At 36.8% G+C, this 27,557-nt stretch overlaps 1 protein-coding gene across 4 annotated transcripts in view; it reads right to left on the bottom strand.

Annotated features, from left to right (window-relative positions):
• Window positions 1-24,619, bottom strand: part of MAST4 (microtubule associated serine/threonine kinase family member 4) — an 802,919-nt gene extending 778,300 nt beyond the window's left edge. For all 4 annotated transcript variants that reach the window (XM_051991523.1, XM_051991531.1, XM_051991539.1 and 1 more), the window contains exon 1: window positions 22,875-24,619. In XM_051991523.1, coding sequence (XP_051847483.1) covers window positions 22,875-24,323 — 1,449 coding nt within the window. In that variant the 5' untranslated portion in view covers window positions 24,324-24,619. The remainder of the gene's footprint in view (window positions 1-22,874) is intronic.
• Window positions 24,620-27,557: the final 2,938 nt, after the last annotated feature.

Below are 27,557 nucleotides of genomic sequence, written 5' to 3'. Positions count from 1 at the left end.
CCCTCATTGTGGGTGGGTAAATAATTCTTCTCCATGGAAAAAATGTCTTCTAATGTTCTATACAATAGTTAGGTATAACTGGAAGAGTGTTAAATCTCACACACATTATTGATTAAATAGGCTTTTGTGACTCAGTCTAGTACTAACTCCTGATGATATTTTTGTAGTAGGACAACATATTCTAAGTTCTAAGCCATCAACTTATATCTAAACTTTTAAAATAGATCCCCTATTCTAAGTTAAGAGCTACCTATAACTGACTACACTTACATATGTATTTTTGTTTAACTTTAAAAACAGCTCCTGAGTGACTTGGAAATCTTAGGAAACAAGTGGACAACAGGAAGTCTTAGGGAAACCGAAGGCAATGAAGATCAGATGAGAATTCCAATGACTAACCTTAACGATTCAGAACTTTAACAGAAACAGCACTCATGTATCAGAGGCAATTAAGTAGCAAAGAGCATTGGATCTAGACTCAGAGACTTGGTTTCAAATGCAGAATCAAACACTAACTGTATAACCCTAGATAATTTAGTCTGTCTGACTTGGTGTTTTCATCTGTGAAAGAGGGATAAGAATAGCACTTACTTTACATTTATTTTGTGTAAAGATAAGTTGAGATGATATTTGTAAAGCATCTTGCAAACCTTAAAGCATTAAATAAATGCTAGCCATTATCATTCATGTTATAATATACTAGCGTATATAATGTGCTATATCATATATATTATTTATAATAATATATGCAAGAATTGTATAAATTATTATGTCTTATGTATTATGCATATTATGTATAACAGTATATATTATATATGCTATTATATACATATATAGTAATATATACTATTAATATATACAGTGGTACCCTGGCACTCTTCTGCTTTTTTGCTTCCCAAAATGTATGCTACGGCACAAAGTAGCTGGAGTGTTCAGCAGGAGAAGCAGCAAAAACAGTGGGAGTGGTTTGAGCAGCAGTAGGAGCCAGGTGGAAGCGGCAATGGACTCACAACTCCTGGCAGCCCCAAGTGAACCACAGTTTGTGCCTTCACATCCAGTCCCCCAAACTAGGAAACTTGGACAGTGTGGATAGACAGAGAACATAAAAGCTGAAGTTCTTCTCAGGAAGTAAGTTAGGTCAAAAAGGGAAGAGCCAGGAGGAAGGCTGGAGTTTCTTCACAACTAAAAGCCTCGCTTGCCCCTTTGAGTGACTGGGTGAGGAGAAATAGGCTGCGGGTTAGAGATGCACTCCTTATGGGAAAAATTCATTTGGAATTCGTCCTTTTCTCCACTGGCTGTACTTTCTGGAACCAATCAATGAGGAGTACCAGGGTACCACTGTATACTACTAGGCAACTAGGTGGTGCAGTGGATAGCGTACTGGACCCAAAGTTAGAAAGAATCATCTTCCCAAGTTCAAATCTGGTCTCAAACACTTCCTAGCTATATGACTTTTGGCAAGCCACTTAACCCTATCTGCCTCAGTTTTCTCATCTGTAAAATGAGTTAGGAGAGGAAATGGTGAATTACTCTAGTATCTCTGCCACAAAACTACAAATGGAATCAAACAGGACTGAACAACAAATATATATGAACAATACATATACCATTATATGTACTAATAGCATATATATATATATAACTATATATACTATGACAACATTAAATATGTGATATATAATTATTATTATATATCATTTTATTAAATATAGCATATTGTATTATTACTATTATATATCATAATAGATTATACATCATAATAGTATATTATACATACTACTAGATTATAATCACAATTTAATACCATATTATACTATATATAATAGTATTATGTATATTATAATATATATGTATATGAATATATACACATACATGTATATATGTGAATATATACCCATATCAATCTCAAAAGGCAGGTTGTACAAATATTATTAGTTCAATTTTAAAGGTAAGAGGCTCAAAAAACAAAGTAATTTGCTCAAGGTCACACATCTTGGAATGGGGTCACATATTATGATATATAGGTCAATGACCTATTAGAGTCAATAAAGAAAAAGCATTTATTAAGCATTTACTGTGATAAGAGTTGGGAATACAACAAAAAGCTAAGAGACATTCCCTGCTCTTCAGAAGTTGTGACCCTAATTGATACACAATACACAACACATGTCAACTACAAGACAGAATGAAATGTATGGACATCCAAAGTGTGCAGTGACAGGAGGGATGATAAGGCACAGGGTCTTTAAGATACCTCTGCTATTGGAAATTTCACATTTTATTTGTAAAACGCAAATAAGGTTAAAAACATACCAGGAGGAAAACTCCACAAAGCATAGTCACACTAATTATTTATTATGGAAAAGACAAACTCCAGTTAACAAATATGAGCAAAATTTCTGACAAAGATAAATCAATATTTTTCTTAATTTTCATGGCAACAGAGAATACCAACAAGGAAATGAGAGTCATTCTCTTCCTACAGAGAGTCCAAAGGGAAACTACCACTACTGAATAACATTTCTGAAGAGTAAAATCATACAGTCATATATTTATAACTAGAAGGAGCACAGAAGTCATCAAATCTGATCTCTTCATTTTACCAATGAAGAAACTGATACCCAAAGAGGTGATGTTACTTGCCCCATATCATATATGCAATCAAAGAACAGAGATGGGATTTGATCCAAGGATCTTTGACTTCAAATCTTGCTGAAGGCTTTTTCCATGGAACCATATAAGTTCTCCATACAAAGACACTCTTCAGATTTATGCATGATTACATGTGTAAACTATATATCAAATTGCTTGCCCTTTCAGTGTGGCAGGGACAGGGCGAGGAAGAAAATTTGGAATTCAAAATAAACTTTTTGAAATGTTAAAAATTGTTTCACATGTAATTGGGAAAAAATAAAATATTAAATTAAAATGAAAAGGGAAAAAGATTTATTCATGACTCAAGTGTTTGGAGATTTTTTTTTTACTTTGCTTTCTCTCTCCCCTCCTCCACCACTCATTTGTGCAGAAGAGGAAAATACAAAAGTTTTCTGACAAAGTTACACAAAGTTCTGCAAATGAATTAACAAATTGACCCATTCAATTTAGCTTAAGCATTAACAATTTTACACTCTCTACCTTGCATTGGAGTCTCCTATGATATGTGTCTAGGTTTCCTTTCAAAAATATCATCTTTCTTCTGTTGGCATTAAGACTCATCAGAAACCAAGGAAGCTTACCTTACTAAATAGATTGAAACTCCATGAAAGCAAGGATCATGTTTTCATTAATCTTTTGATCTTCTCCAGCTCCTACTTTTGTTCTCTGCATATGAATTCTTGAAATGCTGAATTGATACATACTAGTTATAATACACCCAAAAGTAAATTTTATTCATAAAATTCCCATGATTCAGATAATGCAATATACAAGTAACAACAGTTTAGAGATCAGTCCTGCAGTATCCCTTATAGATTCTGAAGGAAGTAGGATTCCTTCACACAAAGAGAGACCAACACAATTTGCTGCCCTGTCCAATGCAGAGCCCACAAAACCTACTCTCTACTCCTGGTCCAGAACCTGCTCCACCCTATCTAGATGTATTCAAGAAGGTGATAAGTAGAAGGAGTTTCAGAGCTTCCTTCTTAATCTAGCTAAGACTGACTACTCTTTTAAAACAATATAAAACTTTTTCAATAATATGCTAAATTTCTCTCCTGCAGATATTGGTTCAATTCAAACATTCATTAAACACTGAGCACCTTGGTGGACTCCAGGGATACAATGAAGAATCATTCAAAACCTACCCTCAAGGAGTTTACACTCTAATAGAGAAGTATATGGACACAAAGATGAAAAAAAGTAGAATGAAATAGAATAATTTCTTTTTTACATCAAAGATAAAAACTTTTAAGTTCCCATTAAGTTATCAAGTGAAGGGAATTGTCATGAATGTAAGACAATACCTGGCATAGAGTATATTTAATAAATATTTGTTTGATTAATGAGGTATAAACAAAAAATCACCTATTAAGTACTTACTATGTACAAAGCACTGAAGGTACAACAGAAAAGAGTGCCTTTGCCCAAGAAGCTCATGTTCTAATAAGCAGCACAAGCACAAAAACTGGGCCTTCATGGGTTTTCAGGGTCAAGAAGATGAAGGGAACTCTCTGTACAAATGCACTGAGGCATGGGAGTACAGAATGAGATTGCAGAACACCTAATATCAAAGTTAGGTGGTATAATTGGTAAAACACTGAACTTGGTTTCAGGAAGAATGGGTTTAAAATTTAGCACCTGACACTAAACTGTGTAAATCTGAGCAAGTTAATTATTTCCTGTTCTGTGCCCATTTCCTAAACCTGTAAAAATAAGGATAATAGCATCTACTACCTCCCAGGAGGATAAAAGGAGACATTTACAAATCCCTTTGCAAACTTAAAGGCGCCATGTAAATGCTTATTTTTTGTTATTGTTGTTGTTGCTTAGCATGCTGAAACAGTGTAAAATATGATTGTTTAAACCTTTGATAAGGTCAATTTCTAAGGATATTAATTATTCTTTGGACTTCCTTTCAACTTCCTTTCAACCCCACTGTGGAGCATGACAAGAAAAAGGATTCCATTATGCCCAAAAAAATTATCAAAGTGTGCATACCCTTTGATCCAGCAGTGTTTCTATTGGGCTTATATCCCAAAGAAATACTAAAGAAGGGAAAGGGACCTGTATGTGCCAAAATGTTTGTAGCAGCCCTGTTTGTAGTGGCTAGAAACTGGAAAATGAATGGATGCCCATCAATTGGAGAATGGCTGGGTAAATTGTGGTATATGAATGTTATGGAATATTATTGTTCTGTAAGAAATGACCAGCAGGATGAATACAGAGAGGACTGGCGAGATTTACATGAACTGATGCTAAGTGAAATGAGCAGAACCAGGAGATCATTATACACTTCGACAACGATATTGTATGAGGACATATTTTGATGGAAGTGGATTTCTTTGACAAAGAGACCTAACTGACTTTCAATTGATAAATGACGGACAAAAGCAGCTACACCCAAAGAAAGAACACTGGGAAACGAATGTGAACTATCTGCATTTTTGTTTTTCTTCCCAGGTTATTCATATCTTCTGAATCCAATTCTTCCTATGCAACAAGAGAACTGTTCGGTTCTGCAAACATATATTGTATCTAGGATATACTGCAACATATCCAACATATAAAGGACTGCTTGCCATCTAGGGGAGGGGGTGGAGGGAGGGAGGGGAAAAAAATCGGAACAGAAACGAGTGCAAGGGATAATGTTGTAAAAAAATTACCCTGGCATGGATTCTGTCATTATAAAGTAATTATTAAATAAAAATTAAAAAAAAGAAAAAGAAAAAGGATTCCATTTGATCTTGAGTGTGCTAACTTTTACCTCAGGACTGAAGTCTTTCCAATATCCTCAAATAGAGGATTAAGCGTTGTTTCACCAAGGGAACTCTACCTTCATTTTCCAAAGTCATTAGAGTTGAACCCCAGCTTATTCCTTTGGCAGGCATGTACCATAAAAAGTATTAGAGAAACGCTTTCTCATAATTTTACTAATGGCCTCTCAGAATGCTATAGGTCCAAGGCATATGTACAAGGCTGGGAGTCCTGCAAGAAGAGATAGTGCAGAAATCACAGAGAAGATTTGAAGCCCAACAGATGGAATCAACAAGATGTCATGAAAGCCGGGAGGACCTGAGGCTGTGCCAGAAAATGGCAAAAATCCTGGGAACATGAAAGACAGAATGGTGGCAGTTTGGAGCTAAGGTAAAAGCTGGAACAGAAAGGAAGAAAAGGACAAATGATCTGGGTCTAAAACCAGTGACAGCAACGCCAAGGTAGGATTTGCAAGGATGGGGGTGAGAAATGCAGTATTGAAGAGGGGGGAATGGAAGAAGTAGGGAATGTCTATTCAAAAAGAAGTCTCCCTTTGCTCCTTGGAATGGCATGGGTCTACACAATCACTTGCAAAGGTCAAGATCCCAAGGGTCTTGAAGGGTGACAGGTTTGCTGTAGAAGCATCTTTGACTCCCAGAACTTCATTTCTCAGAAAATTTGTTGGAACTGAGGAAACATCTCCTGGTAAAAAAAAAAAAAAAATCTCAATCTCTCTCTCTCTCTCTCTCTCTCTCTCTCTCTCTCTCTCTCTCTCTCTCTCTCTCTCTCTCTCTGTACTATTAACTAGAATGCCATTTGAGCTAATAAGCTCACCTTTTAAATTGTAAAGGCCTTTAAATAAGAAGCTCAAATTCATTTCACCAAGAAGAGATCAAAGGAGACAGAGTAGAAGAAAAGGAAATTTGGGAACAAGACAGTTATGGAATGCTTAGGAAAGGCAAAGGTAGTATGAAGACATTGATAAACTAGTAAATAGAGAAAAGACACAGAAGGAAGAAACAGAAATAAAAGTGGGGTATGACATGTTAGGATTTCTAAAGAAGGAACTGAACACTTTGCTCTTAATAGCTGCAGAAATCTAAGTAATGAAACAGTGGTAAGTTGATACAAGACAGAGGGTCTTAAAATACCACATTATTTCTGAAAAATAGCTGGCATTTATATATCATCTTCAAGTTTACAAACTCTCTATATATGATCTGACAAACCTCACAAAAATTCTGTTCAGATAATAGGGATATTTTTCCCATTCTATAATGAGGAAAGTAACGTTCAAGGGTATTAAACTCGGGTATCACAGATAGAATTTGAACTCGGGTCTTCTTGAACTCCAAGTCCAGCATTCTATCAAGCTAACAACTAGACTTTTGTATTTTTATATTTGTGTGGATACACATTTACACATATGAATTGTATACATATATGTGTGTGCACACAGACACAGATATGTGCTGTTGTTTAGTCATTTCGTTGTGTATAACTCTTTGTGACCCCATTTGGGGTTTTCTTTACAAAGATCCTGGAGTGTTCTGCCATTTCCTTCTCCAATTCATTTTACAAATGAGGAAACTGAGGCAGACAGGGTTCAGTGACTTGCACAGAGTCCCATAGCTGGTAAGTTTCTGAAGACAAATGTGAACTCAGGTCCTCCTGGCTCCAGGAATAGCACTCTTATCTATTGTGCCATCAGCTATCCCACATATATTCATGTGTGTAAATGTATATATACATATATACACACAAATATATACATGTGTGTAACATGCATACAAATATACCATATACACACATACACAAAGGGTCATTAAAATAAAAATAAATCATTACTTATCTTTAGAACAAATTAGAGAATTCCTAAGTTAACATCTCTAACATAGTAAATTAGCTCTACAAAAACATAACTCTAGGCAAAATAATAGCCATTGTCAAAGCAACCATGTTATAAATGGAAGATTATTACTACTTTTTTTTTTTCCGGGTATTTTAATGGATTCAGCTAGAAGCGGTCCTAAGACAGAATGTTTTCTGAGAATTGTCCCTTTAATGTTTGCAAAATTATCGTGTAGAAGGATAAAATTTTTTTGTGTTTTTTGTTGTTTTGTTTTTTTGGTAACTGAATCCAAGTGTTGAGATGCAAGCTCACCTATAGAATCAATGAAAGCAACTCAGAGACAACTTCAGTAATAGATAGGAAAATGGGAATGGTTCTAAATTCTTCTGTTGAGTCTTTACATTTTGAGAGTTTAGGTCCACAGGTAGATATAATGAATGTTCTGGAGAGTGAAATCTATTCAAAAAGCATTCTTAAATTTTTTTAAATCCTTTGCATACAGACAATTTGGGGGAGAATTTGTCAATTATAAAGACTAGCATGCTTCTGATGTACAATTCTGGTACTTGATAATTGAAGGTTAAGTTACTTATGCAAAATCCCACAGCTAGGAAGCATCTGAGGTCAGATTTGAACTCAGAAAGATGAATCTTCCTGACTGCAGCCCTGTATTCTATCCACTGTGGCATCCAGCTGCCCCAGTGGATAACTCTGGTACTTGATTACTACTTTACAGATATTCAGAAGAAGCTTAATTTTTGCAAATTACAGTGATGTGCTGTGTGATTTTTAAAATTTCGTGGCTAACATCATCATTCTCCAAGGCTGGATCTCTTAATAATGAACTATGTTTAGTCTGTGGAAGCAGCGACCTGATCCTGTAATGAATGCTATTATGAACCCCTCTCTTTCTGTAACTAAATCCACTTGATTGAGCCATTTATTTGATGCTTTTGTCAACATATTACTCAGGTTGATGTTGTCCATATGGTCTTTTGCTTCTATTCTTGGACCTTTGCCATTTCATAGGCTCCTAAGGAGAATAAACCAGTGCCATTTACATTAGATAGAACCAGCTTATGTATCTACTACCAGTCTTTATTTACTATAGATGTAGGAAATGAGGTCTATTTGTTCAGAAAATATTTCTGTAAATTTTTAACTTGTTTGTTATGTAGTATGAAAATATCTACCAGTCTTTTTCTTCCTTTTTTGACAAGGAAATTATCTTTCTAGAGCTTCTTTAGGGATAAACCTTATATACTGTTAAAATCCTACAGATTTTTATTTGCATACTTTTCTACATCAACCATCATACATTTTCTACTCTCAAAATTTAATAATTATGACACATGTGAAAGACAACATTGTAGTACACATGTATATATTACATGTTATAATTTAAACATTACATAATCATCGTTATGTTATATATACACATTGTACATTACAAAATAAACACTACATATATTACATCATTATGCTTTGAGACTAGAAAATGTTTGACAATTGATATGACAATATCTATATTATTTGTCATACATTTTCTGGTTTCAAAATGTGTTATCATAAAATGTGATATGTAGTACAATATGCTACATATTATTTCATATACTTATGTTACGGAATATGTTATTATCATTATTAGAATCTTTGGTCAGTTCCCATGGTTTTACCAGTGTAGAAAGAAACTCCCTCTACTCTTATCAATCCATATAGGCCACTGTTCTGCAACTTAATCTTGTTTTTTAAATTTTATTAATATTTTTTGTTTTTATATTGCTTGCATTTTTAAATAAACATAAGATCCTAAATAATTTTCTGAGGGAATAAAGATTAAATTATAATAATGTTAAGATTTAAATAGGACTTTAAAGTTTGCAAAGGGCTTGATAAATATTATCTTATTTTATTCTTAAAACAACCCTAGAAAGTAAGTACTTGCCCATTTTACTGAAGTAGAGAGAGATTTAAGAGACTTGTTTAGGAATACAAATGAGTAAATTAAGTGTCTGAGGCTGAAACTGACCTCAGCTTTTCCTACCTCCAACTATTAATTCCATGCATTAAAGCCCCTAGCTGTTTCAGGATAAGAGACAGTATATTAGTTACCAATGACTAGAATTTAGGTTTTCCTTATTCTCACATAGCTCTCTCTACTACTACTACCCCATGTTTCCTCTTCCTCTTGTTCTTCCTCTTCCTCATCAAAATCACCTCAGTAGTGACTTACATTTGCATCATGCTTTAAATTTGGAAAGCACTTTAATACAAACTTCACATTTTGTATACCTAGGTGTACTTAATGACTGTATCTAATGGACAACTAGTTAAGGCTATTGATAGAATGCCAGCCTGGAGTCAAAAAAATCTGAGTTCAAATCCAGCCTTAGAACTTATTAATTGTGTGACCCTAGGCCAGTCACTTAATCCTGTTTGCCTCAATTTCCTCTTCTGCAAAATGAACTAGAGGAAAAAAAATGAGAAATACTTCAGTAGCTTTGCCAAAAAGATACCAGAGGGGTCACAAAGAGTCAGACATGACTAAAAATGACTTAACAATAATACCTGTACTTAAAGCACTCTTTTTTTTTTATTACTGTTAACTTAGGCTAATATGAAAAATAAATACCTATCTAAAGCAACCTACATTCTTTTCTTTTTCACTACTGTTAATTTAAGCTAATATGAAAAATAAGTAAATAAATATAGAGGGAGGAACTGGGAGTATAGGAGTTAACTAAAGTTAAATCACAATTTTACTTACAGTACATTAAGTACACTATTTTGCTTTAAGTATAGCTGACCACATTACACTGATGGTAGTAAATATCAATATTAAATAATTTGAAAGACTGTAAACTTCTGGTTTCCCAAAATCAGCCTGATTTTCACAATCCATGCTACTCTCAGCACCAATAAGCTGGGGGAGGGGGAAAGGAGAATCTTAAAAACCAATTAATGTAACTCTTATTTAATTGAGTCTGATCTTTCTCCAACTAACCACATTCCAGGAAGGAAAATGCAATATTAAAAAAACAAGATCCCTTCTTCCTCAGTATGCTTCTTTAGAAGTCCTATTTACAGATTTCGCTGAATGCACAAATCACTCCTAGAACCTCTCCCATCTCTCATAATGCCATATATAGAAATATATACACATACATAATACATACATATAGTAGGTCTGCAATTTTTTTATTTGAATACTGTATTTTCATTCTTTAAAGTTCAATGAATGTTATCCCATCCCATCTTATCAAGTTTATAAGATTAAAATCAAAAAAGATATTTGCTTATAAAGGCAAGTCAGCTGTCCTAGCCAAAAGACCAGGGACAATGAAGAAGAAAATTTTAGGAACTTCAAATTTGTATTAGTTTCAAACTGGTCAAAATAACAGAATTATAACACATCAGCAATTACTTCGATAGTGGAAAACAAACTGAATGAATCACTTAAGAATGATTATATTGCCAATTTCTTTTTAACACATTTCTCACTTCCTATATTTTAGTTTTGTGAGTTCAAAAACATAGTATTATTTCTGGAATTTAGTGTGGTTGACATTTTATCAGAAAGTTTTAATTTTGCCTCTTAACACATGATTTTTAAAAAGATTGTTGTTTTGGGTAATTTAATTAGAACCACTACTAAAAATGACTTTTTAGTACTCTCCATCTCCCCTTCTATAATGCCACAACTGAAGAATCATTTATAGCAAACTTTGCTGAAGCTCATCTATTCCTTTAGGGAAGGGAGACTTGTAATAACTAGCCAAAAACTTCAGCTGACTCTCATTCCCTCTATAAAAACAATTATCACTTAATTTTAAACAGCATAAATAAGCCAACTGTATGAAAAACCATTTACTAAGGTGACATTCAAAGTTGACTTACTATGTCTGTTGACTTACAACTGGCATTTATAGAAAAGATATGGTATAAAAACAATAACAAAAAACATTTCAGAATCATCAATCTGGAGTTGGAAGAGCTCTGAGAGGCAAAGCCCAGCTTGCTCATTTTGTAGATAAGGAAACCAATGCCCAAAGAGATTAAATGATTTGCCAAGAATCACAGAGGTAATAAAGGACACAGCTGGGACTAGAATTCAGGTTCTGTTGCTCCAAAATCAGTGAGAAAGCTCAGTGCTTTTTCTGCTGTTTTAACAGAATGAACTAGACTTTGAGCAAAGCAATGAATCTCTTAAGGAAGCTTCAATTAAAGATGGTGTGGACACAGGACTAGAATTCAGATTCTGTTACCCCAAATTCAGTGAGAAAACTCAACACTTTTTCTACTGTTTTAACAGAATGAACTAGACTCTGAGCAAAGCAATGAATCTGTTAAGGAAACTTCAATTAAAGATGGCACAGTGGATAGAACAAGAGCCTGGAATCCAGGGTCTTAAAACCCTAAGTTCATATCCAACCTCAGACACTTCCTATCTCTGTGACCCTGGAAAAGTCACTTAAACCTGTTTATCTCAGTTTCCTCATTTGCAAAAATGAGCTAGAGCAGGAAATAGTGAACCATTCCCATATCTCTGCCAAGAAAATCTCAAATGGGGTCACAAAGAGATGAACATGACTGAAAAATGACTAAATGACAATAAATCTGAGTCAGAAATAAGTCAGGTGAAAGTCCCCATGAATAGCCCCTGTACTTTCAACCTAGCCATTTGCTCTCAAATGAATAGGTTGGTGGGAAGGTGATTCAATTCAGCATTTATAAATTATTATTTATAGCAGTTAGATGGCCTAGTGGAAAGAATATTAAATCTGGAGTTTAGAAGACCCAGTTTCAAATCTAGCCTCAAACCTTCACTGGCTGTATGATCTTGGGCAAATTACTTAACCTGTCTGCCTCAGTTTCCCCAGCTGTTGTTGTAAGGATCAAATGAGATTATATCCACATAGATATTAGCACCTGCTATATACTTGGGACATAGTAAGTGCTATAAAATTGCTAGCTATTATCATTGATATAAATTAAAAAGTAATAAAATACACAGAATAGATTAAAAAGTAGGATAAGAGAATCAAGGAGAAAGTTCTCATTTTTTGGCTAAAGAAGTATCAGGCTTTCCTTGAAGGCAGTACCTGATATCTTAGAAAAAGATGCCAGTAAATCCATTCTAGAGAATAGGAGATGTCCAAAGCAAATGAATAGTATAAAGAGGAGGCAGGCCTGGATTTTAGAACAATGAATTACATGGTTTGACTGGAGTCTAATCATCCACATTTATATAGTATGGAGGATTACAGAGAGTTTTTTCTGGTAAAAACCCTATAAGTGGGCAATACAAATTATTATTATCCCCATTTACAGATTAAGAAAATGGAAGTGATTTATTCATAATCACAAAACTATTAGGAGTAGCTAAGATTCTAACTTTTGACTTAAGTCTTACATAAACTCTAAAATGCAGCTTATTCTACATTTGTATATTTGTATATTGAAAAAGCAGATTATATGGAGGGCCTTGAATACCAGCCTAAAGAAATTATATTTTATTTTACAAGCACCTGGAAGTCTTTGAAGATTTTGTGAATTGTAAGTGCTAAGAGTGCTTAGCAGAGTCTAGCAAATAGTGAGCACTTAATAAATGCTTGAGGACTGAATTGAAGATGAATAGTTTTGTTTTGTTGAAGAAAGGGTGGTATACTATACTCATATTCTCTCAGGAAAAAGAAGCAAATGGCACACAAACAAAATTTGACATCAGAAAATATCTTTTCATTCTTTTTTTTTTTTTGCTTGCAGTTTTGTGTGGAGATTTTTCTCTACTCCAAACTATAGATCTGTATCATATCTATCAGTAACATATGGAGATAACAAGCATTGAGTATTAAGATATTGAAATACAACAAAGATCCTCAAAGATTCAAATGTGTTCCCTATGCTGTGCTTACTAAGGCAAGAAAATTGTACTAATATAAAAATTTAAGCAACAAATACTGGATCAGGATTTTCAGGTTAAATTTCAATGAACCAAAATATTCAACTAACCAAAGTATTTTATTCCCAAACATCCTAGTATCCAGAAATAATACAGTAATCTTCTAGTAAATTAAAGTATTTTTGTTTGTCTTATTTCCATGATTACTTAGGCATAAGCAAGGGAGATTAATAAGGAATGGCCTTAGTATAGGAGGTGACACTTCACAGAAGTGATTTCAAACAAGAATATTTCAGTTGTCACAATTTTGGCAGACCAATCTCTTTAATTTTATATGAATATAAATTGTTCTCCTATACAATCATATACTTTACAACCTAACTTTCATAATTAAATTATTTCCCTAATTGAGTATACACAAAGTTGTATGGCAGCCCTTCAAATTCAAGGTCATCTATGAGAGCCCACCTCTCTCTTAAGCCCAGTCTTCCCTTCTGAAGGATCAGCAGATCAGTCCTTTTAATAGAGCCTTGCATACATAAACCAGAATCCTGCATGCACATCCTGGTTGTCCTCCTCCTTATCAACATTCTTCCTAAAATATGGTTCCCAAAACTAAACACCAGTATTCTAGAAATGAACAAAAGTCACAAAGTAAAAAATTAAAATTCACACATTTTGGTAAAGAACTAACATAAATAAATTGCAAAATCAATCATTAACAAACAAGAAATAGTTCTTCACAAGTACATTAAATTTCCATACTTCAATATAGTTTGAAAAAATTTAAAGTTTCTGAATTTAAAAAAATTAGCATAATATAAATTATAAAACCCCTACCTCAGTGGGGTATTTGAGGATTCAATGAAATTATGTATAAAAGAGCTTTGTTATCTTAAAAGTATAATATAAATGTTAGCTATCATTATATTATTATTATTCCTGTGTTCAAGGATAATCATTAAAGAAAATACTGAGTTTAAGTCACAAAAAGTTAATACAAAACCAAAAGGAGATAAAAAACCCAATACCTTTCATGGTAGATCAAAAGATTATAAATTAGAAGTTAGAGATAAATTTACATAGAAACATTTCTATTATGGAAATATATTGATATTTAAGCATATAGATAATCACAATAACACAAATGTTACATTACCAATTTTCTTCTCCCTTCCATATTTATAGGATATATATACAATGCAACTAAAGATTAAACATCTGTGCCAGGGGAATACTTGAAAAGACAATTAGGCTCAAAATGCTCATCACCTGGTCAACTTTAAACTTAAAGATCAAAGGCAAGGGTGGAAAAGTAGAATCTCTTTATTACACACTTATAAGTATCAGCATTCTCAAGTTATGTAAGTTCTGAACCATCAAATTTCAAATTCATTATTTTTTTAATGTAGCAATTTCTAGGATAGAACTGAACCCATACAACTCATATAAACATATTTAAACTTCGCAGCATATACAAAAGAAGCAAATTTGGCCCAAGCACAAACCTGCCCTCCATTAGATATACAGGAAAATTTCAGGCATAAGAATAAGGATCAAGAATTAGAGTTCCCCAAACTTAAGTATTTAAGCCAAATTGCCATTATCTACATTGCAATTTAAAGGCAGTTACTGGAAAAATATCAATTGTACCAGCACTTCTACTGGCCCTCCCATCAGTTTTCTACTACTTTCAACGTTTAGACCATTTATTCTCGAGAATAGATCAACGTTAGGATGAATATGTTGGAGAAATAACGTGAAAGGGTCAGGATACTGAGCAAGGAGGAAACTGTGCACAAAAATTTAAGATGTGATTTAGATAGCTATGAATTTACAGAAGTGTAATGTAGAATAAATTAAGTCTAATTAATTTATTCTACATTAAATACTAGATTTAGTAGGGGAATGGGAAGAGAAAGGGAATGAGCATTTTGTGTCATTAAGTGCTTTACAAAAATTTCATTTGATCTACACAAAAGCTTTTAGAGGTAGGTTCTTTATTATGCCCATTTTACAGATAAGGAAACAGGTGAATGGGTTAAATTACTAACCCAGGTTGACACAGCTACTAAGTGTTTGAGTCACATTTGAACTCAGGTCTGGCCCAGCACTATCTTCTGAGAGGAGAGGAGAGTTCAATTCATGCCTCAGACTCTGAGCTTTGTGAGCCTCCATTTCTCTATCTCTAAGATGGAGGGGGGGAAAGGAATAAATATTTATATAGAGCCTACAAGTGTCAGACAATGTGTTATATTATCTTTTAGGACAATCATCTCATGGGACTTAAATGAAGATTTGCAATCCCTGGAGCACAATATAAATACTAGCTATTATTATTATTATGGCTATGTTTAAAAAAGTTAATACAAAACAAAAAAAAAAACTTTTCATGGTAAATCAAAAGATCATAGATTAGGAATTAGATTATCAGAACCCATCAAGTCTAAACCCCTCATTTCACAGATGAGGAAACTGGGACTCATGTAGATTAAGTGACTAATTCAAAATCACTAAGTAGTATGCATCAGAGCCAGGATGGTTAAAGGTGCTTTAAGTCCTGAAGGGGCAATTTTTAAAAGGCCAGAAGCTCTATATGTCTGTGCAGAAATAGACATTTACTTTGAATGAGTTCTTTGTCACTTCATTCACAGAACAAGAAATAAATGATTTCTATCTAGAATTATGGGATCATATCTGAAGGAAAGGGCTGCATCCATGCCCAGTGGCCCTATAATATAGCTAGCAATGGAAAGGATAGAGACAACTAGTAATTTAAGATGTATGCAGGGTGTTTTAGGATATTATTTAATAAATAATCACTAAGAGCAAGCAAGAGTCCCGTAAACTAGAGAGTATGTATGTATTAATAGAAGGCTTAATGAACCATACACCATAAACTTGTCTGTATATCATAAAAAAATTAAATTAAAAGTGATACACCAGATTTTATACACCTGACTGCTCATGAATAAGTAGCTTGTCTGAGACCACTAGATGTTTACACAGCAAAATAGTAAATGTTGCAAAAATCCCTTGGATAAGAGACTGGGGAACTTCTGTCTATTGCCACTCTTGCCACTGACTTACTCTTCCTAGGTCTGTTTCTCCATATATAAAATCAGGGTAATATTGACAGGTTGGCTCCAAACAGATTTATAGGCATTAAAAGGACATAAGTTCTTCAGGGGAAGATCACTACAGTATATAAAAAACTAAGTAATAATAAATTACAGGAGCACTCTTGGAATGAAAGATACCATATCATTTTCTTCTCCACGGAGCATCATTTATTACATATATCACCCAGCTCTCTCTTTCTCATCAAGATATCCCAATATAGGAAACTAGGTCTTCCTATCTCTTCCAGGTTGGAAATATAGCATCCACTCACAAATGCTACTGCCCATCAGTACAGAAGTTTAGACTTAACTCTTTTCCCAACTTGACATAGGATACCTCTCTTTAGGGAGGACAACTTCCCTTACATTCCCCACTCATTCAATATATTGATGCCAGCTCAGAATTCAAGAGCTCAATCAATCCACCAGTTTCAGCCTCCTAAATAACAGAAATTATAGTCACTGTGTCCGATAACTAAATTTCAATATAATTGTTGTTTTACAGTAGTTTCAGGCAATGTCCAATTATTTGTGATTCTATCTAAGTACTCTTGGCAAGGGCACTAGAGTAGTTTATCATATCCTTCTCCAGCTCATTTAACATATGAAAAAACTGAAAAACAGGGTTAAGTGACTTGTCCAGGATCACATAAGTAGGAAGTATCTGAGACCAAATTTGGATTCAGGAAAATGAGTCCTGCTGACCCCAGGGTGGGCTGCTCTATCTACTTAGTCACTCATCAGGCATTTAATTTAAGTGCTTGATGACTGACACTGGAATGGTGGGAGGAAGGAAACTGGGAAGACTGGTCTTTAAAGTTTTCCTATTTAATAAACCTTTCATCTCAGACCATCTCTCTTCTCCTAATTTGAGGCAGTACACAGATGTTAAAGGTTCCACAAATTGACAGAACTAATCTCAGAACGATTCCCCCTCAGAATGATTTCAAGCTAAGTGATTCCCCTGGAACTTACAACAGAAACAAGCATTTCATGGTAGCTTAGCTTTGTCGATCTGTCAACCCACACCTCAACACTACTCCCCCTTCTTTTAACCTGTCCACCCATTAATATTCTGCATTAAGGACAATAGCAGTCTTAAGAAAAGTCACAATGAAAAGTAGCATTCACGGGTGCCCTTACAGATCTTTAAACCCATGGACTAGTCCTTCAATCTATTTCTAAAGCAAATCAAAATTTAAACTAAAAACACCCTATTTCTTTCTAACGGTGATCTTATAAAGTACAACCGGGATCCAAGATCATCTTTACTTTAAATATACAAAGTCTGGAGGCAGCTAGGTGGTATGGCCAATAGAACACTGGCCTTGGAATATCGAGGACTGAGTTCAAATTTAGCCTCACACACTTGACATACTATATGACCCTGGACAAATCATTTAACCCCAATTGCCTCACTCCTCCAAAAAAAGGATAAATTTCATGATAGATAGATAAATAATTTCATGAGTAATTTGTTATATTTCCTGAGCAAATGTTTGGGCCAAATCCTTCCCAAAGAACTCTAGTCCTCCCCACTTCATCACCTTAGATGACAACAGTGATTCATCTATTTCCATCCCACATCCATAAAGAAAGGATTCTTCATTCATTTTCTTTCCTTAGCTTCTTGGTTAAATAAGGAAACTAGATCTGTGATTCTAACATGTCTATCTGCTCCAAACTTACCTAATTATCGTTTGCAAGCTGTGACACTGGGCACATCTATAAAAGGTAACATCCCATCAAACAACCCAAAAATACATTTTTAGAAAAATATTTGTTAAGCAATTTTCTCATATTCCAAAATAATAATTTTTATATTAAAGGAAGTTGGAAAAATCATTACAATTGGCATTTGTGAATTTCACCCCCTCCAAAAAAAGTTTTGTCTCAGCAGAGCTCAGAAGATTCCCCAAGTTTTTACTCAATGAATTTATTTGCAATTTTAAAAGGCATCCAAATAGCAGTGAATTTCAGTAGTTTTCCCTCATTTTCTTTCAGATGCTATCAGTTCCAAGCCTTGGATAGCTCCAAAGAACCTTTAAACAGATCAGACCATCAAGATTAATATTATTGAGTGAGGAATGGAAGGACAAAGATTTAATTGCCATCAGTCAGAAAACAGAAAACAGAGGCAGGTATAAATAATCCATTTTATCTTGAGGTAATATCCTTTTAACTGCTATCAAAGCCCTTTTCTTCCATCTGGCCAGTCGTACAAGAGTATCGATAAGGCAAGGTGTCTCCTTAGTATTATACTTCTGTTTCCATTCTAGCTGGCAAAACTACTTAAGGCATTTTTTTCATCCTTCTCCAAATGTAAGTTGTTTAACTTCTTGGTTTGAGACCTACAGAGTTTAGGCATCATAATTTAGCAAAGTCTGAAGCTTGATATTCATCCAAGCCACAATATGTAAAGTTCTTTTCAAAGGTGGCATAATCGGTTTTTTTCAGCCAAAAGCAGATGTCAAAAATGTTTTTCTGAGCCAAAATAGTTAGTTACTGTAAGACTTTCCCAACGTAATCATCTTTATTACCAGGAAGAATGCTCCTTTCTCACAAACCTCAAATCCATAAGATTAAGGGACGAGTAGTAAGGGTCAAACACAGTTTATTTAAATAAAAAATTTAAACTACGCCAGCTGTGGTTTATGTATTTAATGTGAAGTACAGGAAAACTTGAATCTGTGCCATGTAAAACTAAAATGTTATTTTTAAAGCTAAGAATGATTGGAGTTTTTTTTTTAATTCCATTGACAATAACATAATAAAATATTGAATTATTGAATGTCTGCCGACTTTCTTAAATATAATGTGTTGAAAAGCCTTTCAAGTACAACATAGTAATGTTAAATTTTCTAGTGGTGATTAGATTTGCTAAGTTATGAGAATTTTCAAAAGTTGGCCTTCAAAACTAGACTTTGATATTTTTATTAGGAATCTGAGGGAAAATCTTAAGTATTGCAAATTTTACATTAGAAAAAAATTGTTCTTGTTTTCAGATTACACTGATTTCCTAATCACTGAACTCCTACCTGTGCCTGAGCAGATGAAAACACCTCCAAATGTATTCTAATAAGACCACCAAATAGTGGCAAATAAACAACTGCCCACACAAAGAAGTTTCCTCTCATCTCAAAATTTTAACAGGAATGAAGAAATGCCATTATAAGAGCTGGAGAATAAACACTGAAATTTGTTATTTCCCTTAAGAATAATGCATAGAGCCTATTTAAAAAAAAAAAAACTACTCACATTTTTAGTTTTGTACCTAATTTTTCAGATCAAAAGATTTATCTTTGCCTAAGTAGTTTTTAGGTTCCTAATACAATATTGCAGACTAATTAACATGTATCCTTTTAAATCAAATTTGTTCATATTTCACAGATTATGAAAGTTAATCTTTTCACTTCTTTTTTCATCAATCAACCTTCACAAAATATCCATATGAAATAAGTTATCATTATTTCCTACTTCAAAAAGATTACAGCAGAAGTACAACACAATTTGCCCAAGGCTAGGCAATAAATCAGCAGGAAAAACTGAAATCAAAAGTGAGAGGTCCCTGACCCCCAGTCCTATGAATTAACCACCAGACCATGACATTGACCATCACTAGCCTACTACAGGGTTAATACAAGACAACTCTAAAATAAATATTAATCATCTCCACTACAAAACTATTCTGTTGTGCTGCAGGTGACCTTGATTCTCAAGGGCCGCAGCAGCAAAACACAGGGTCCAGCAAAACACAGGGTCCATCTGATCCTATCAAGATAGGAAATTTTCAAGTAGAGTTTCAAAGATAACTGATTGTTATCTAAACTCTCAGCTAGCCACTAGCTAGTAGTGTGATTTGTCATCAAGAGATAAAGAGGCCACCAGTAGTCTTGTATTTTTTCTTTTTATTTTTTTTGACCACCACAATTCAACAAATCATCTGCAAAGACACAGATCTTGATCAGCCAAAGGAGGACCTACATTACTGAAACTGCAAGAGTTTCATAAAGTATATCATTCTTAATAAATAGAATGCATGATAAGGGGAGGGAGGGGGAAATAATTGATTGAGTCAAAAGATGGGTGTTATGTGCTATTCATGTATCTATGGGTAAGTCAATTTCATTGGCCTCTGTTTCCTCATATGTAAAATTAAGGGATTAGGTTAGATTAAGGATTCTTAATCTGGGGTCTGAGAATAGATTGTCATGGTCCAAGGTAGGTGAATGTGAATAGGGGAAAATGGCATCTTTATTTACATCTAATCTTTCATTTGCTTCATAATCTATTCTGAAAAGGATCCAAAGGCTTCACCAAAATTCCAAAGGGGTTCCATGACACATAAAAAGATTAAGAATTAGATGAATCAGATGATCTTGTCCTAAAATCATACAATTGTAACAATAAATTAAGATTTAGGGATAGGTCAACAGACATCAACTAGTACACAGTCTGGAACCAATGTGCACTCTTGTATCCCAGTGGTAACCCAGATAAACTTTAGAGCTAATATTTCTTAGAACTCTTTTCCCCAGGCAAAAAAAAAAAAAAAAAAAAAAACCTCTGTCCAGACTAAGGAGGGCTGATCCCATCCCAAGTCTGGGTCCATCTGCTCCAAAATTCAGAATACAGTACAGTAAAACATCAAAAGGGGACTGACTTTAAACACCTAGTTCAAATACCTAATTTTATAGAGGAGGAAAACCAAGACCAAAGAGTAGGTTGATGGAAAGCTAGAGATACTAGTTCAATTTCAGGACTTTAGTCCATATTAGGACAACCCAAAAAATCTGGTTATCCAGAAACCACTTGGTCAGTCTTCTTAGAAGATATATACAATTTAAGGTCAGATAATAATAGATTACTATTTACCTACTAAATTATTCTTGTATGTTCTGGTTTATGTTCTCTCTCAACATAGAATGTAAATTTCTTGAAGGGTAGAGACCATTTACTTTTCTGGCATCCCCAGTTGTGTGCACATGCAGTAAGAATTTCTTTTCCTTGGAAAAGTCTATGGCCAAAGTAAAACTTATTTCCTGAGATGGGGAAACTAGAGTGTTAATTTCTCTGTCTATGGACCTCAGGAAATCTTTGATTTTTATTTTTCTGTCAGGCACAACTATCCATTTGAGTAAAGAGATTAAAAATAAAAAGAATACTATCTTGACCGAAAATTTAACTTTTAGACAATTTATGGTCACAGTTATATCTACTGCTCTGTCTAAGCATCAAGTTAAGCATTTATTAAACACCTACTATATACCAAAAACTGTGTAAAGTCTAGAAAGTAAAAAAAAAAAAAAAAAAAACTTTAAAAATTGTCCTGACCCTCGAGAAGTTCAGAATGTAATGGGCTAATCTAATCAAGCCAACTTTCCCACAAGAGACGCCCTTTATAAACAACTTTAAAGTTATCCTAGTCTCAAGCTTAACAGTTATATTCCAAAGTCATCAAGTCAAAGAAGACTACATGGCAGGCCCGGCAGGTCGGAGAAGCTGGGAGAATCAAGGGACCATCAAATTAATCTGATATGGAACCATAAATTTTGTAGAAACATCTTTTCCAAAAGCCAAGGGCTGCATATCAAGCCAAACGGATCAAAGAGAGCATCTTCCGGAATGGCAAGTCTTTTGCAAAGATATCCTTTTAAAAATCCTCGGCATAAACAAAGCACATGGTCATATGGATCCCTGGGAACGCACCTCTCCACACTACACAGGAGGAGCCATACCCAGTTCCCCAACCAGAACACCAACATTGGCATACCAAGCCACCTGCCCGGAGATTCCACCCACCAGGACAGAGGAAGAGAAAAAAGGGGGGAGAAGTTTCCGGAGCAAAAAACTCCCACGACTTAGGCGAGAGCGGCTAGGTCAGGGCAGTTCCCATGAAGGCCAGCTGTGTTCCCTAGGCTCCAAGAAACGTCCCATCATCCCCAGGCCTCCTTAATTAAGCCCGTTCTCCCTCATCCGCCCCCTCACCTCCTCCACACACACCCACTATCACAACACATCACATACTCTCCCGCCGATCTGAAGCTTCTACGGGAAAGCAAGGATCCCGAGCAGTATTCAGTTTGGGGGGATGGGGTACATATACACGTAGATTATATGCATATGTGTACGTCTACACATAAAGATGTTAAACGGAGTCTTCAAATGACAAGCTGCATATAAGCTCATCTTGTAAACACACGCTAAGAACCAGAGAGATACATAGAGAAAAGTCAGTGACCCCCAATGCAGAGTGAGCACCAACCATCTCCCCCCCAAACTGTCAGCACCACTGGCCCTGGCCACAGCAGGATGCTGGAGAGCCTTGGGCGTCAGAAAGACCTCCAGAGCCCCCAACCCTCAAGTGGGGCAACTAGCAGAGGTTCCTCCCCATTAAGCGGTGCAACATCCCCCCCCCACTCGCGTAACACTCCCTCCCCCCTCCACGCTCGGGCAACACGCTCTGGGCTAGGCGCTGCCAGGGTGCGGGGTCCAAGAACTGGGGGAGGGAAGGAGAGGGATGGGGAGAAAAGAGAGAGAAGGAAAGGTAAGGAGAAGGAAGGAAAGGGAAGGACAAGAACCTCACCTCTTCATCTTGTTCTTCTTGCGAAGCGCCGCCGCGCTCCGCCCCAGGCAATACGGCTCCCAGGCTCGCGGGCTGCCCGGCTGCACCGCGCTCCGCCTGCGGTTCCAACTGCGGCCGCCGTCGGGCTACTCCTGGCCCTTCTACGCCCGGGGCTGGCAGGGCAGGAGACGGCGGTGGCTGCTGCCGCTGGCCGCAGGAAGCGGCGGTCCGGGAACTAGGCTCCCCTTCCTCTGACAGAGTTTCGGAGCCAGAAGAGGACTCAGAAGAGGAGGTGCAGAGGGACGCGGCTGCGGCAGGAACGGCAGCCGGAGCAGAGAGCTGACTGTTGCTGCTGCTACTGCAGCCGCGGCGGGGCACTGGCTCCGGCGGCTCCGAAAGTTTCTCGCCCATTTCCCTCGCTGTCCCCGAAGTGCAGCCTCGGCACTGGCCGAAGGGGACTGTCCCCGGGTCCAGGAGATGGCTCCGGGCGCCCGCGTCAGGGGCCCGCAGCTGCGGCTTGCATGCCACACTGCCTCGCCTCCGGCTAGTTCTCACTCTCTCCCCCCTGGCCAGGTGGGGAGAGGAGCGCACGGCTGTCAGGGGGGAGCAGCGCGGGCTGCTACATGGCCAGCTCCGGGCGGGGAGACGCCGCCGCCAAGTTTGCTGCTCCGGAGTCGGCGGCGGTGGCGCTGCTGCTGCTGTGGCTGCTGCTGGTGCCGGGGCTGGGGAGGCGTAGTCGTCGTAGTGGGGGGACTCCTGTGCGCAGGGACATGCTAAGCAGGCGCCAGCAGCGACTCCCCGCTCCGCGGTTTCCTCCTGCGCCCTCTTGCTCTGCCTGCCCTCTCCTCCCGCGACTCCGGCCCCAGCTGGAGCTGGAGCAGCGGCCGCTCCTTTGGCTAAACCTGCCTCCGGACCCGAGCAAGGGTTGGCGGGGGAGACGGGCAGCCGCCCGAGCCAATGGAAGGGCCGGCGGTGGGAGGAGGCTGCTTCGCCCCAAGCCGCGGGCGGGCTGGCGGGCGTCAGGTAAAGGCGGGGAAAGGAGGGACCCCCGGGGGAGGTCCGGGACTGGGCTCCGCCGTGGTCCTGGGGGCCCGGAGCCCCAGGCTGGCTGGCTTGGAGGTCTGGGGAAGCCGGGAGACGGGAGGCGGGTGGACCCGAGCCAAGACACTTGAGGGAAGCTTCCAAACTTGAAGAAGATTGTGAAAGAAGTTGCTGGCCGGTCCTGGAAGCGGCAGAGGGTGCCTGCGAGCTTCTGTGCAAGGTCTGGAGCTCATCATAGTAGCGGGGAAATTCTCTGCCCCAGGCCCAGGAGAAAAACCTTCGAAGGCAGGCCAGACTTTGGACTTTGGATACCGAATCAAATAGAAAAAAGCCAGTTTTTACTGAAAATTGGAACTCCCCATTTCGAGGAGCTTTCCAAAAGCTGGATTTCCATCTCTGCTTATGAGGGTAACCTCGAGGGCAGTCCATTGGCAACAACTTACCACAAGTTAGTGAATAGACTAGAGGTAGCTCAGATTTTCTGGAGAAGGAATAACGCTGTCCAGCATTCCTTCCCTTCCCTTTCGGGGTCTCAAATCCCACAGCTTCAGATAGATAACTTAATTCCCTGCCTTCATCAAGATTTGCCTTTTGCTAGCGCTTTTGGATCCTCCATTGAGTTCCCTTTCACACTCTTTTGTCATTGCTTTTTAAAAAATAAAAACAATTTCCATCCTCACTCTGAAGCCAAAGATAGATTGATTCTCCAGTCCTTATCCAATAGCAAGAGGAATGGTGAGTTACCACCGAGTATAGGTACTTAACCGTGACGGTAGGATAGGAATGATTAAGCCCAGCGGGTTCCTTATCAGTTTTCTCAATCAACTTCTTAATTGAGAACAGCCCTAAATCATAGATACCAACAATTCATTTGAACATTTCTAACTTTTAAACTACTTTATTCACATCAGTCTTGTGAAGTGGGTCTTCCTGGTACGATTATTCCCATTTTAAAGATTTGCTGAGAATCACACAGTCATACACCATCTTATCCAAATTACTATGCATACATTTTCTATTTATTTGGGCGTCTGTTATTTCCCTTGTAACAAGTAATCTCATTGAGAACTGGGGGAGAGAAAGGGGAAGAAGGGAGTTAACTGATCTCAGCATAATACCACTCACTTTGTAGATGCTTAATAAATTTAGAGGCGTTGCTTATTTGAGGGTCTCTGCTTAGAATCAAACCCAGATCTTCCAAGTTCTCTCTGCTTTACACTACTGCTTTTGTCCTCATTGCCACTGAGTTTTGGCAATGTGATCTGATACATTAAGAGAAGTCAATCTATCACTATGCATAATTAGGGGATTCCTGGACTAGACAAAGAAGAAACTTAAAAATTTACTAAATTGCAAATACCTTGAAGATAAGGTACTAAGTCTTACTCAATTTTTATTTTTTTTTTTAATATCGTAGGCCTACCTGAATGCTTAGCTGGAAAAAACTCTTAATAAGTGTTTGTAGAATTCAACCCTTTGAATATTCTATTGTAATCATTTTGGCATTTTGAAGGACCAAGCAAATCAGTTAACTCAACATTTTTATTGTCACTTTTCTTTGCAACAAAAATTTTCATCCTATTTTAATTTCCTTAGCCTTTTAGAAAAATAAATGCACTGAGTCCATTGATGTTCTCCAAGCCTGCTGGTACTTCAAGCCTTCTGTTATCTTGTTATCACAAGATCACTAAAGGGCCTCCAGGGCAGCTAGGTATGCACATAAATAAAGTGCCAATCTTGGAGTTGAGAGGACCTAAATTCAAATCAGATCACAAATATATTAGCTATATGATTCTGGGCAAGCCACTAAACTCTGACTCCATTTCTACATTTGTAAAATGAGCTGGAGAAGAAAATGGCAGACCATTCCAGTATCTTTGCCAAAACAAAAACAAAAAACAAAATAGGATAATGAAGAGTTTGAAGTGACTGAAAAAGCTAAACAATAACTAAGGGCTTCCAATGTTAGAAGCAATGCTAGAAGTTAGAATCCTTCAATAATGAGTTAAAAGGTCCTTTCACCTAAGTTATTTTGCTTTGATTTTGGAAATTTGGAAAATTCCCAAATTTTGCCCATTATATTGAGTAGTGAGATTTGATAATATGATATCTTCAACAGGAAAAAAATGTAGAATGGATTTTCATTGCCAAAGACAAAGTTAGAAGTTGTGAAAATGGTAGATATTCTTTAGTCTAGAACACACACACACACACACACACACACAAACACACACACACACACACACACACAACATTCAGAGAATAAAAGAAAGATTCTAGCTGTTTAATTTCTTGAAGAGCTGGCTAAACTGTAAGTAGAACCTTCATAGTTATTTTTCCAAACCAGACCCTCCTTGTACCACATGTGTAGGAAGAGCACTAGCCTTTATCTGAACCCATTTATTGCTAATTCCAAGGGGAACTGAAGCAAGTAATTTGGATGAAATGGAAAGGTAGTTTTAGCTTTGAGGATTAGCTGTGTAACCCTGTGCAAGTCTGTTAACTGTATTTACCTTAGTTTCCTCATCTGTAAAATGAGGTGGAGAAAGAAATGACAAATCATTGCAGCATCTTGGCCAAGAAAATCTCTTTGGGCTCATGAAATAGATCAACAGTAACTAAGGATTAGGGGGGAGACAGGAAGAAGCTAACCTAGATTATCATCAAATCACATGGTACTTCAGAATAGAAAGGATCACCTCACTATATAGTCCCAATTCTACCCCACAAAGAATTCTGGGCTTGAATCCTGAAACCCAATGATAGCAAGCCAACAGAAGTATATGGTTTCTTCTATAATTTATTTTCAAGACTGAGTATTCCACTTGTGGTTTGTAGGATGGCTATCAATAAGCCATATTAGAAGACCTTGGTTGGATTTTTATTACTTGAGATGGAAGGTCAAACTAACATAATATTCTTGGGAAGAAGGCCAAGCAAATATCACTTCATTAACTCACTCAGTTTTTAAAAACTAATCTACTTGGGGCTTGGTCTCAAGGGTTCCAGCCAGACTTAAGAAATAGTTGTCTCAAAGTTAGATGCCTATCAAAATGCCAGAGTAGCTAATCCAGAATTCAGATAGATTTTAAATGTCCAGAGGCAAATCTAATCTCAAAATAGGTCCTGGTTTGTGTGCCTGACACCTACAAATAACTACCTTGTTTCACTTGAAACTTTGGGTCTAGAGGTCCTTGTTTATATTTATTATATCATACTATATCATACCATATCACATTCCATCATATAATATTATTATATTATGTTAGTGATTACATGAGCAGCTTTAGGCACATTGGATAGAGTACCAGGCTTGACTGCTAGGAAGACTCATCTTCCTGGCTTCAAATCCAACCTCAGACATAGCCTAGCTTTGTGGCTTTAGGCAAGTCACAACCCTGTTTGCCTTAGTTTCCTCCTTTGTAAAATTTACTGGGAAATGGCAAACCACTCTGGTATCTTTCCCAAGAAAATACTAAATGGGACCAAAGACAGTCAGATATAACAGAAAAATGACTAAACAACATTGATTTATTAGATTATGTTATTATTTTTTGTAATTTATAATAAGCCAAACAATAAACATTTATTAAGTTTCACAGACTGTGCTAAATTGGCAATGAGACAAAGATAGTCCATGCCCTCAAAGAGCTCACAAGCTAA

Source organism: Antechinus flavipes, chromosome 1 (assembly GCF_016432865.1).
Source record: "Antechinus flavipes isolate AdamAnt ecotype Samford, QLD, Australia chromosome 1, AdamAnt_v2, whole genome shotgun sequence".
In the NCBI taxonomy this organism is placed as follows: Eukaryota; Metazoa; Chordata; class Mammalia; order Dasyuromorphia; family Dasyuridae; genus Antechinus; species Antechinus flavipes.
The sequence above is the reverse complement of the archived record's forward strand: the minus strand, read 5'-3'. Positions and strand labels throughout refer to the sequence as shown.